Genomic DNA, 14280 nt, shown 5'->3' on the forward strand with positions numbered 1-14280 from the left:
AGGCATGTATAACTTCATCAAGCCTATCATGGACTCTGGTCTATCATGGATTTATTTTCATAATTATACTTTACCTAAAGTATTATTGGTTGAAGGAATTCTCTTAGTGTCAAACAGTTTTCTGAATTATTTTCTGGGAACAACAAAAACAAACAAAAAGATCTTCTTGACCTTCCAGTCTGCATTGATTATGTGAGCAGCCATAACAAAACTGTGGAACATAAGCATTAAAAAAAAAATCAGATGGCAGATAAGAACCATTTAACCAATCTGTTCTGCCCATTTCTCCTGACATAGAGACTCAAACCTTAATCAGTCCTTGGTCTTGTCTTTTATTCAGGACAGCTTTATGTCTATGCCATGAATGTTTACATTGCCTTACTTGCCTTGTCTGACATGTCTCCCCAGAAATAAACTTCTGTACTTTGTTTCTATCACATCTTTTCTCTTCTTTCCTCAAAGCTATACATATTGAGATGTTTCAGCCCTTCCCTATAATTTTTATCCTACAAACCATTTAGTATTTTAGTAGTCCTCCCCTGCCTGAACTCTTTCTATATCAATATCCTTCTAGCCATGGGGTCTCCAGACCTGTACACAATACTCTAGGCAATGCCTCTAGCTATCCATCCTTATTGTACTGCCTTTTTAGCTTTAATTATTCTCAACTCCCCCTCTTTTGTTGTCACTGACAGAACAGCAGAGTGGCTGTCCCATCACCCCATCTACAAAAATAATAACAGCAATTCTAATTTGACAAAAGAAAAAAAAAATATTCAAGCTTAATGAGAAAATATAAAAAATAATAATAATAATAATAATAAAAGGGAGTGGAAACCTAAACAGGTGCAAAGGGTGTTTTAATACATCAATCTGATATACAGTGGATACATTTTTTAGAATATTGTGGGATGGGGGTCTAAATATATGAATGTGGACACAAGTCACTGTGGTAACCCGGGTTTATGATTATACTTTTTGTATTGGACAACAATTACAAATAAAATAACAGCTATCATTTTGAAGCAATTTAAGAACAAACAAAAAACTGCTAATAAGACAACTATCAATATAGAATCGGTCACCATGACAAAACCATTCTTCTGTTTTCTGACACAGTAATAATTTCAAAATATGAGTGGTTTGTGAAACTTGGTGATCAGTGGTGAAATTGCTTGTGCAATGGCACCTAGGTTACTTTTCAGTGCAGTGTATGTTTGTGTGCATTGACCTTGGGGTTAACTCAAGTAATAGCGTTGACCCAGCCTGGAAAATATCTCTTACTTTTAAAAGTTGTGGGGAAAACTCACTTGCTCACTCTACTGTACAATAAACAAAATGTTTTCCCTTGTTTGGACTGCACTACATTAAACTCTATCACACACCCTAACCCTGTTGTCAGCCTACAACGACTGCTCCATGAACTCAAATTGCCTAAACTTTAAACTTGAATTACTGTCGAAAGTGCTGCACTAACAAGCAATCTCTCTGTAGAACATGCCTGGGTTGTCGGTTTTGCTTTATGTCATGTTTCAGGGCCAAGTGTCATAGTACGTGTATGCCTTCTTTTCTTTCTCACTTGTAACCTATTGAAAAAGTAAAAAAAAATAATAATGCAAAGAAAGAATTTCTAAAAATGATATGCATTGCAAAGACCATTTCAAACAGAGTTGTAGAAATGTGTACAACCACTATAGATGACTCGTTGTACCTTATTCAAAGTAAGGAGGCAATTCAAAGAGGCACATTAACTAGACATAGTGGCACAAAAAATACCTTTTAGTCACCAAAAAAGCTTTCATTTAATTCTATACACCCCTCTGCCTCTAGCTGGTCTCCTTCCCTTCACTCTGGTAGCTGCTTTTTCAGAGACACAGCTCCCGACACAATTTACAGGCTGCAGGCACAAAGTAGTTTTATTTCAAACATGCATTGCAGCTACTTCAGCTCCCATAACTCTCAGCCACTATGTTATGGTATGTTAAGCATTATGGGAAAGTGAGTACAACTGTAATTTCAAAGGTTAGTTTTTGTCTAATTTTGGATTGACACTGCAGCTGCTATAGAATGCACATCTCATAATTCTCAGCCATGCATTTAGTTGGCTGAACATGAAGAGAAATCTAATAACAGCGCTTTAAGTGCCAAATGTTACCACGACTGCTGGAAACTATTTTGGTTCCAAGCCTTTATACTCCCCTCTAACTACCCTCTTTTTTGTAATATCTCATAATGTTTGCTGTGCATCATAGAACTACACTACACACCATTAACATTTTTTGACTGCAACACCCATGATGTTGAGCCAGCAATAGTTGGAATAGTAGCTAGTAACTGTAGTTTGGGCTTTGGTGGGGGTACAATAAGTCTTCAGTACAAACACAAATTTTTGTTGACCGCATCTACAATAATATTCAGCAGCCATTTTGCTGCCTGAACTTCACGAGAATTGTAGTTATTGACTAGGGTTGTGGTGGCCAAACACTACGCACTAAGTACAGCTCCCATGGTATACAGTCAGCCATTACTGGATGAACACTAGTACATTCCATTTATTTATATATTGCTAGCAGATTGTGTAGTCAGTGAAATAATTTAATTTTAAAACCACCCTATTGTAAACTAAAGTTCTTATGTTGCGGAGGCTCATGATGGTCTGTTAGCTACTACTACCATGTTCATATATTTTTTCCTATTAATGGGTAACTAACATTTGCCTCCCACCAGAAAACCCCTCTCCTGAGCCAATAAAGGTGGGCAATGAGGTAAGGAGGTATTGGGGTGGGAGAGGGGAAAGATGGGGAGGATATTTTGCTCTGTCTGGAAAAAATCCCGCTGAAAAATATGGAAAAGCTAATGGCGGCCTATGTTTCTGTGTAATTTCCAGAAAATTCACTGTATATAGCAACCCTAATGGAGTATCTTTCTTCCAAAATATATGGGAGACCGTTCTTGTATAGCATGCTCCCTCTTGGATATAAATATCCATGGCAACCATACATTGGCTTATTTATTATCATTATTTATTGATTTGACAGGTAAACTATCTATATTTGGGCAATTTGGTAATTTTCCTTTAGTGGAAACAAAAACATAAAACTATAAATCTTGTTTTATCTGATAATTATTATTCTGACTGGAAGTTGCTTCTAAGTACATGTATTCACTAAAATATTTGCATTATATTGTTTTTGTTTAACTCCAGTTATGTTTTCAAGAAGCTAATATACAGAGAATATGAAGCAGACTTTCAAAAGGCAAAACCAGCTTCAGAGTTGTTAGGTAAGAACCCTTACAGACATTTTGGGCATAAACATGTGTTATACATCAAGATGCATCCTTAGTAATATGAACTTATATCCATATTTATATAAGAAATATATGTACTCACAACTGGGTGGTTAGTAACTTAGTACAGCAGCATTTACCCCATAAGGTGATGGAACCAAAGCACATTTTGTAAACTAGGGAGGCTTTAGTTCCATTTACTTAAAATACACCAGATTAACCATTTATGGGACATTCCGAAACACATTAAGTACACACATTAAGTACACACAGGCTTCTCCAACATATTTAGTGGTGGTTGGCTTTTCGTGACTATTTTGGAGATAAGTAATAAGGAGAGACAGAACAGACACAAAAAAAAATGCTTCTTATTACAATACAATCTTGAATTTTCAGAGGCTTTGTTATAGTCTATAACTACATATAACCCACCATTGTGTAATAGAGTTTAAAGCAGGGGCTGACAAATTTGGTTTGGATCTAGGAGCCAGACAAAAAAATGTAGGAGCCAATTAGTGAAAACATTAAACCATTTAATAAGCTGATAAATTAATATACAACATTATTAGCAAATCATATATAGAAATGTCTATATAAGTTCTAACTAACATATGCTTAGACACTCTAGCATCATACAGTAAAAGATAGACATAGTTATAATCATATACTTACAAACACACACACCTAACACTATACGCTCATGAACACAACTTTTTACACTACAGCGCACACACGGACTTTGGCACTATATATATATATATATATACACATACACTAACTATAGCACAACTGACATACTCACACTCACTAACACTACAGTACCCACACACTGACTGTCAAAATACACACACACTGACACTATGCGATCACACATACACACTGCATACATACACATGACTATAACACTACAGTAAACCCGTTGATAGTGGCAACTGAAAACATGTGATATGGCGACAAGATGGCAGCTTCTACGTAGAGCAAAAATAAGAATGGTAATTTAAAAAAAAAAAAAGCTGAAAGAACCAAGTATAATGTGGAATGTAAACCTGGCTTTTGTTACAAAGCCTCAATGTTTTAAGCCAACACATAATCCTCTTTTAATTGCAGTTCCTGTTGCTGAAAAATCCCAAATCTACTTTGTCTGCCCCCTGCTGCCATCTTTTATTCTGTTTGTCCTCTCAAGCTATTAGGCACAAACAGTTTAATTATAGTTTTTAATTCCAATAATTAATTAAACTAGAAAATAATTCATTTAAAACACAGTACTGGTATTCAGTGATCACAGTGGTAAGGAAGCGTAGTCTGTAAAAGTCTAAAAAGAATGTGCGTGCATCGATGTATAGCTTCAATGCTATTTTTCTTTAAAGGGTTTATGAAGCCACAGTCTTAAAATATAGCGGCCTTTGGAACTGAAATATTTACCCAAAGTTATAAAATACCAGTAAATTCTTAAAATATAATTCTGTATAGGTCATCACAATGTTTTTTGGGGTATTGCGCGAAAGTCATGTATATGTTAAAAAAATATCCCAGCAAATTTCGCTCAGTCCCAGATGTTGCAAGAAAATTCTGGAAAATAATAAAATCATCCTGAAAGCTTGTGTGACTCAAGCTGGACCACAAAATCATTAATTTAGCTTGTTTTACTTGGTGAAATAGAAACAGCGCAGTAAAAACCAGAAGCTTTATGGCTTTGAAATTTTACTAAAAAGTAAAACTAAATATGTACAATTAGAGGGGAACTTATACAGTTGAAGTGTTAAGCATGATTTAGTTGTTAACAACAACATATTTAGTTGAAGCATAGATCATAGTCTAATCCATTTACTTTCCTGAGCTTCTTGCTTTTTAGTATACATAATTTGCTAAGATAAATTAAGTTTACATATCGTATAAGAAATATAGAATTTGGTAAAGGTAACAATTGTTCTTTAAGAAAAAAACATATTGATTATTTCTTTTTAAGGTATAATGGGTCCAACGTTACGTGCAGAAGTTGGGGATACATTGAGAGTTCATTTCAAAAATATGGCTAACAAGCCCCTTACCATTCACCCGCAAGGCATTGCATATGGAAAAAAATCAGAAGGTAAAAAATGAATCAAATGAAGTTGAATATTTGTTTTTATTTCTTTCAGTTTTGGACAAAATATGTGAAACATCCAATAAAATGATAAAATGTGAATGTTCATTTATTAGTTTATTTTAAAACTCAACTTATTCCTTATAGAAATGAGCACAACTTGCAAGTAATTAGGAACCTTACAGGCTTTAGACACATTGGAACAAAAAGCTTGCGAAAAGCTACTAAATTAAAGTGACATTGACGGGATTAGACTTCATTATCCGATTATCATTAAACTAGTTGAGGATATCTGAGGATGATGTGATTCAATGGAGCAGGGGCCTCTGTATTCACCACGAACAAGTAAAGTTTGTATACCATGGCGGCTACAGGGCCTTTCTTGAAATGTTTACCATAAAGCTCTTGCCATCTGTACCTGGCCTCCAAAGACACTGAGCCACAAGTTACAGTTCCCTTGCTCTACATTCAGTGTGCAGCTTCTGTGCGAGGGGTATGACATTATATCTCGGTGCTCAGCCAACTAAGGCACAGACAGGGTAAGGAAGAGGTGTCATTGGTGGTCTGTGCCAGGAGGGGGCATCGACCTGGCTTCATCTAGAAGACCACCATAGATGAGGTCAACTTCCAATGGCAGATAAAGTGGGAACTTGGGAGAACAACCTAAGTATATGTTAAAAAAAGAAGAAACAAACAAAAGGAACATATGGGGAGTGTTGGAAACAAAGGCCTAGGAAATCATATTAGAAGAGTTTTTATGCAAAGACCAGAAAGCATAAAATAGGGGATTATACACAGAGCCTGGGAGAAACATGTGAGGGAGTTAAATATACTAACTTAAACTAGGGAACTAGGTTTATGAAAACTTGGGAGTGGATAGGAAAGAGGGTAAAAAAGAAACGTGAACACAAGGAGAGGGGAGAGGACAGACTGTGGGTACAGACGGAGGGGGTAATGTTTCGGCTTTAGCATTCATAGGTCATTTTTAAGATCTGTCTCCAGATGGACAGGCATAGACGGATGTGAAATGAGTCACGTGTGAGCTGAAAGGGTGTTGCTGCCAATTCCCTGTCTTAGAAAACTAATTGTGCTTATCATTTGTGTTTAGGTTCAAACTATGCAGACAAAACATATAATTCAGAAAAGTTGGATGACTCTGTTCTGCCAGGCCAAACATACACCTACAACTGGGATATTACTCAAGAAGTGGGACCCAAGGAGGATGATCCAAACTGCCTTACCAATATTTATTATTCGCATGAAAACATGATGGAAGATCTAAATTCTGGACTTGTTGGTGCATTGCTTATATGTAAAAATGGTAACCGATGTTTAGCTAAATTATATACACTATATCTTCATTGATGTTGATTTCTGAAATGCACTTGCACTGCACTTGCTCATCTCTCTGAAAACATACAGATTTTGACACGTCCCTCTGCCATGTCAATGAATTTTGCAAAAAGTAGAGTTCTTTGTTCTAGTGATGTGATGTGTGAACAGTTAGGGCTAAAACTGTCAGGGGAACATGCTTATTTTTTCTGTATAATATTGTTTTCACTAGTCATATGGATTTAAAGATTTACACGGAAAATATTTACCCAAAAGGGTGGCTAGATTGTTAAATTAGGTTGTGTTTGGATGTACATCTAGTAACCCCCAATGCTAACACACACATTGGTAATGTGACTTGAAAACCATGTTAATGTGTGTTATATGTCTGTTCCCTATTATCCAAAGTGTGTAACAAGTGCGTTAGAACGTAATTTGTCCATCTAAATTCCCAGTACCTTAGTTGCCAGATTGCATAGAAAAACAGATTTGATGGCAGATGAGGACCGCTCAGCCCATCTAAATCCCACCATATGCACTAGTTTGTATGTGTTTTGTAACATGTTCTTGTTTTTCAGAAAGCTTAAACATTGATGGCACAGAAAAGTTGTTCAACAAAGAATATGTCCTGATGTTCGCAGTATTTGATGAGAATAAAAGTTCCCAAAAACCAACATCAAAAGATCATGAAACTTTAATGTATACAGTAAATGGCTACACTAATGGAACTATGCCAGGTAAGAAATTAATGGAAACTAATTTGTAAGGTCTTTGACAAGCAGGGGCATATTCTGGCCTAGGCTGACTATGCCTAGGGTAACGGGTCCATGGGATGACAGTCCAGAAAAACCAGGCAGTATGATTGGGCTTGCCCCAGGGCCTATTTGTTTTCAAAGATGGGCCTTGTACTATATGCTTCAAGTGCTAAATCTATTTATATTTCATTTTTCAGATCTCAAAGCCTGTGCGGGTGACACAGTACGCTTGCATATAATAGGAATAAGCTCTAAACCAGAATTATTCTCTGTGCATTTCTTTGGGCAAAGTATCGAACAATACCATCACAAAGTATCAGTCATCAGTCTTGTAGGCACCTCGTCCACAACAGCAAATATGACAGTGAACCAAAGTGGTAGATGGTTAATAACATCCCTTCTTAATAAACATCTTCAAGGTAATCCGTTTTGAACATCATCAGCACAGTTTGAATTACTTTTATTTTTCGGGTCTTGTTTAATGAATACTCACTGTTAAAACATGTGCATGAGACTTATAGGCATTGAGCAGGGGGTGACTAGTAGTGGACAAGGGCACTTCATGCCCAGGTTGTAGAAGAGACACCCTGAGGGTAATGTTACCCAGAGTACAGAGTTTCTTAGTAACTCCACTGTATTTGTTTGTATATGGTACACTAGTTTTACTTTAAGATCAAATAAAAACACTAGTGTTAATTCTGTATTTCATTTCAAGACTTATGTTACTATCATTTAAAGTGAGTAGATTAATATACCCATGGTCATTTGGACAGGTAGGGTCTTGGCAGAACAATGGTCCCAATTCTTTCCTGTGGGAACCAGGTATAGTGGTACCTACATCATGCGCACATAGATTAGGACAATATCAACTTCCAGAATTTTGGGGGGCTCAAACACTCACAAATGTTTCAGTATAAGTTTGTAAATAGTTGTGGATCCAAATATATCCAGTGAAATAGTGAAGATGGTTAACTGAAATGCCCAGCTTGCCTACAAACACTTGGCTGAGGTAAGACCTACCATAATATAATGGGCATTTTGTGCATGTGTCTAAAGTCATCACTTCTTCCTGATTACTGTATTTGTATTACTCCAACATTAAGTATTATATTTTTTTCATTTCTAGCTGGCATGCATGGTTATATTGACGTGGACACGTGTGGTGAAAAAGTTACCACTGTCCGTAGATTATCCATCTTCCATAAAAGATTTATTAAAGTCTGGGAACATTTCATTGCTGCAGAAGAAGTAATGTGGGACTATGCACCGGGAAAGCAGGGAACAGATACGTAAGAACTGATTATGTTAACACATAAATATGAAAAGCTGTTCTTTTATTGAAAAGCTGAATTAATTACCAAACATCAATAAGTGAAAGAACAGTGCAGCTATTTAACACACTGTAGTACTTTTAAAGTTTTTTGAACATAAGAAGGTGGAACACGTCTCAACAGAGTAACTTGAGTTCACTTAAATGGAACACCAGGTTTGCTGTTGAGAATGAACTTGGTAAGTTAACACTTGTTACGTCATACTGCTGCATGTTCTTCCTGAACAACTCAAACTTAGTTTATTCGGTCCACAAAACATTTTCCTAGAAGCAAACCTCAAGCAAACAGCAATGTTAAATTGGAGAGAGAGCCTCCATGGTGTTGTTAGGGATATTAATGAGACAAAATAGGCAAAACCAATATTTTATCACATACGCAAAATAACGACGCTACCAAATATTGTAGTACCACATCCACAATATTAATTTAAGGAGATACCCTATATTTTATCTCCGATCCTAAATTCTTTCAGATCGCCGAAAATTATAATTCAAATTAGATAGATATCACGAAGATAATCAATCAAAAATATTATTTATTGTGAATACAATTTATCAAATCTATATATGGGTCACACAGTGCATGATATAAAACACAAAATTCTTAAAACATGTCAAAATGAATCAATTCAAATACAGTATATTATCGATAGTTATCAATATAAGTTACTACTTTATAAGTAACACACAATTAATTTCCATCCCACTCAGCAACCAAAAATTGATAATAATCAGGGCAGTAATAAAGATATCACTATCTCTCTAATATTAGTTCAACTAATATAACAAATTAAAAATAATATAATTGTGTCTAAGAGTATTAGTGAAGTTCCTAATAGATGCAAATAATGTCAAACTTCATCTATAGGTAAAAATACCTTTTCATTATTGTTATTATCACGGGTTATAAGCTGCAGTCTCACAAGCCGTCATATACAATAATGCAATATAGTACTTCCCAGAAACAGGGAATTCTATACGAAGAAGACAAAATTCATCTCTATTCAGAATAATAAAACAATTATAATTACCACCACTTGTTGCTGTTATCCCACCGGTCCTTGTAGAAATTAATCCAGGTTCAGTGGCAAGAAATTAAGTGGAAAAAATATAACTGTCTACCAGTTATATAGGTTATAACTCAAAGTAACTCCAAGAGTGAAATATGGTGCCAGAATCTTAAGATTCCAAGTCTCTGGGGAAAATTTGGTGAATAAATCCGTCAGGGTCTGTCCGTTCCAGGGTGCGATCTCTTTTTTTTCTTTTTTAAAGGTCCCCCCTTTTTTTATTAAAGACATAAGCTTTTAAAGACAGGGCTTATTATCATAGCCTCCACCTTTTGATTGGAATTCTCCAATCATAACGGTGGGTTTTACCCATTATAATTAGAATTTCTACTCATATTTACACCGTTGTAATTTCTTACTTTACCTGTGAGAGACGCTCTGGTCTAAGAATTAACTTAAAACCATTACATATATGTTTGGAATTTATCCTTGGTCACCCTTATCGCTAGGTGTTACCTCCTAGATAGTAACTCAGGACTTGGTAGACTTACCATGTATCCCCCATACGAATTTACGTTCCCAAGGATATGCAGCGTCTACTCCTTAACTTTCTCATGGAAGATAACATTAATTGTATCATACTTACTGAAACATCTATATACATGAATACTTCTTTGTTCTCAATTATAGAGAGAACAAGGACAAAAAGAAATAATCACTATATGATTAAGTAAAATAAAATGGCTCTGACTCCATTTTGTTTTCATGTAAAATACAGAATATGTGGAATACATGTTTTCTATCATAAAATATCTGACATAATCCCCCCTTTAGATTATGACAAAGCAAAATCCAGTTTGCTTTAGAATGATCTAAACAAACGTCAGATGGTATATTAACGACTTCAAATCATGTTGTCCGACATGGGACGTGCAGGGGTATAATGCACGGATTGGAACACTTTTGCTCCTGAAAGAGAAGTCATTAATGAAAACTTTACAGTAAGAATAATTAGCCATATACAAACTGTTACAATCATCAAACCAAGAATGATGTTGTTGTAATATGCCCAATCCACATTGTGTATGATATTGGTATCTTGTTCTGTGTACTTATAAGCATCGACAGAAATATTATTCTTCCTGATAGACATCTGTATCGTATGGTTAGGCTTATGGTCAAGCAGATATTGGAGATCAGGATTAATGGGAATATCAAGATTTTGAAACGCATCAACCATTTAAACTTCCCCTTCCCAAACATCGGTACCAGCAGGATACAAAGTAACAGTGCCTACAGTAATACGCGAGTCTTGGGGTACCTTGATGAGTGACACTGGAGATGGCAAGGCTATCACCTTATTAGTCACCTGATCTCTCCGAAATATACTCATGTTTTTGTACAGAGTACTGACCAACCATCTATCTTTTACCAAGATAGCATGTACTGGGGCATTATCACCAGTTTTTGTCATAGTTACTTGACACTTTTCAGAACCGTGCTTAATATATTCAATTCCACATAAGGCATTGGTAGAATCGTATATAAAAGAATTCCCGTCACACTGAAAATTATTGTCCTTAAATTTGACACATTCTGTCAAAATAGGTATTGAATACCAATCTGGTACCCATGGTTGAAAAGCCAACACAGCAGGGGTTTGGATCTTGACATGTATCTCATCCTTCCATGTTCCAACATTATGTATGGTTTTCAACTGAAAAATGTTTCGTGGGGTAACATACGGGATTGATAATAAGAAACATATTTCCATTCTCTCTGGATCAATGTAAAGAGGAAGAGCACTTCCCATTTCATAGACCAGATTTAGTTGCATGGGTTCCACGGTATTGCCATCGACTTTTGTAATCATTTTACGAACGATATCATCTGCAACAAAATATAAAGGGATGTGTCCTCTGGTTAAATCAGTCATTCCAGATTGCACTTCGTCCAAAAATGAAGTCGTGTGGAATATTATCGGGTCGTGCACAAACAAAAGTTCACGTTTGAATTGTTCATGACTTTGGTGCAGATTAATGGAGTGAGAGATTAATTTGGAATGCATATTCGTGGTTACAATGGTATCATTTACCATAACCATTAAGTCGACTAGATACTCTCTTTGTCGTTCCATTTCCCGATGAATAGCATTGATTTCTCCTTTTAAGCCTCGAATTTCGTTCTCCAAAGTTTGAACAGAAACAGAGTTTGCGGCAGACATACCGGTTGCAACGACTGCACCTATGGCTGTACATACCAAGGCAACAATTAAAGCAACAAGGAATCTTTTAGCTCGATGATTCATTGTAATGGAGCTTGATACAAACGGCTTCCTGGCTTGTTCCAAAATTTCTTGAACGCGTCTTTGTGCTCTTTCAAGATGCATCTGGTACCAGGCCTTTAATTCAGGGAGCTGCATTGACGAAACATTGTACTGTTTTTCGATGGAGATCTTCGGGTCTAAGCTGACAAACACACGTTGTGTTAGGATCCTCTTTTCTGTAAGGATGAATCCAGGAGCTTCTTGGATCATGATGCCAGAGGATGGTCCAGGCTCTGCGATTGGTTCCATCCGTATCTCGTGACACAGGAGTAATACGATCCAGACGATCGCCACATCCTTCTTGGACATCTTTCAGAACTTGAATCCTTGCCTTAATATTCAAAAAGAAGAATAGTATGAGTATACATACTTGTAATATCACTTGACATTAAAACATAGCTATCCAATCTATCTATCAACCTTAAAATTGTTGCTGGATGGTATGGAAATCAATGATATGGATATACATTATCACATAACATAATCACATGTCAAGTTGTATACGATACCACATTGTTGACTTGGATCTTCTGATTTCACACCGATGTTCAGTCTTCTATCTCAGAATCATTATCTATAATTCTTAACTGAGATCTGGGATGACAAGAACGCAATTGGTTAATATGAACCCATTTTTCAACAAAATCACCATCTTTAGGAATCTTGATCTTATAGGCTACTGGTGAAATCTTGTCAATTATGACATATGGACCCTTCCAAGAAGGTAGAAACTTCTTTTCCTTCACTTGGTTTCGTGCAAAGTTATACAGATAAACTTGGTCGGAGATTTCATATTCTTTCTTGGTAGTCTTCAGATCATAGTAGGTTTTAGCACTGATTGCTGCTTTTCCTAGATTCTTTTGTGCGAAAGCAAATGCATGTTGAAGATGTTTACGTAGATTTTCAACATACTGATGGGTTGTTGCAGCGTTGATCAAATTATGATCAGATGTGCGATATAGCAAATGTTGTGGTAAAATCATCTTCCTGCCTGTCATCAATTCAAAAGGTGACATCTTAGTGGCGGTACTAGGTGTAGCTCTAATAGCCATCAGAACTAAGGGCAATTTAACATCCCAGTCCTTACCAGATTCTTTCACATACTTTTTGAGTATATTTACTATGGACTGGTTATAACGCTCTACCCCTCCGCTAGAGGCTGCACGGTAGGCGATATGTAACTTGCGTTTCACACCTAGGATTTTCCACATTTTTGTCATCACTTCGCTTGTGAAATGACTTCCACGATCTGATTCGATTCTCTGAGGAAGGCCAAATCTGGAAAATACATGATTAATTAGTAATGCTGCACATACAGAACTAGTGTTCTCTCTGCATGGGATACATTCTACCCATTTGGTGAACATACATGTAACAGTTAACATATACTTGTTACCTCTTGAGGATCTAGTTACAGGTCCTATGAAATCGATTTGTATGTCAGACCAAGGTAGAGACATTCCTCGTTTCTGAAGTGGTGCACGATGAGTTGGAGCATGAGGTTGGAATTGCGGACAAATCAAACATCCTCGACAATAAGTTTGCACATCTCTTAGCATATGTGGCCAATAGGCATAATCACGCAGTATTTCGTAGGTGATCTTATCCCCACGATGACCAGAAGTAGGTGCATCATGTGCGTGTTGCAACATTAAACCTCTAAAGGCGGTAGGAACTACCCATTGTTGTATGCCATGTTTGGATATTCTGATCAGCAATCCATCCATCAAGTTGAATTGGACTTTATATCTCATCAAGATTCGCAAGTCCTCATTATTCTTACAATCATCATCAGTGATAGGATTGGCAATGGGATCTTTTATATACTCATAAAATCGACCAATAACGGGATCGTTCTTTTGACTAGTGATCAGATCCTCATTGGGAAATTCTTGACTCCATTGTGCAACATTAAGGTCCACTTCATTTCTAGCTTGCTGTCTAGTTATGGCTTCAATCTGAATTGATCCAATAAGATCATCAATGTTAAAAAGTTCTCCATTGATGGCTGCCTGTTTTGCTAATGAATCAGCCAAATCATTACCTTCTTTATCAATACTTTGTATCTTAGAATGGCCTTTGGTTTTCTTCCAGTAAATGGTCAAATCATGTTTGATTACCAAATCATCAATCCTACAAAACAACTTACCATGCTTCAC

General features: G+C 36.3%; 1 protein-coding gene across 1 annotated transcript in view; it reads left to right on the forward strand.

The window, feature by feature from the left end:
• Window positions 1-2760: 2760 nt before the first annotated feature.
• LOC149298294 (coagulation factor V-like) overlaps window positions 2761-14280 on the forward strand; it is a 43443-nt gene continuing 31923 nt past the window's right edge. Inside the window, exons 1-7 of the mRNA XM_089487477.1 lie at window positions 2761-2765; window positions 3206-3282; window positions 5255-5377; window positions 6480-6692; window positions 7282-7440; window positions 7656-7877; window positions 8585-8747. Coding sequence (XP_089343603.1) covers window positions 2761-2765; window positions 3206-3282; window positions 5255-5377; window positions 6480-6692; window positions 7282-7440; window positions 7656-7877; window positions 8585-8747 — 962 coding nt within the window. The remainder of the gene's footprint in view (window positions 2766-3205; window positions 3283-5254; window positions 5378-6479; window positions 6693-7281; window positions 7441-7655; window positions 7878-8584; window positions 8748-14280) is intronic.

The sequence above is a fragment of the Sceloporus occidentalis genome, unplaced genomic scaffold, assembly GCF_023333645.1.
Source record: "Sceloporus occidentalis isolate IW3139 unplaced genomic scaffold, rSceOcc1.0.p SCAF_33, whole genome shotgun sequence".
In the NCBI taxonomy this organism is placed as follows: domain Eukaryota; kingdom Metazoa; phylum Chordata; class Lepidosauria; order Squamata; family Phrynosomatidae; genus Sceloporus; species Sceloporus occidentalis.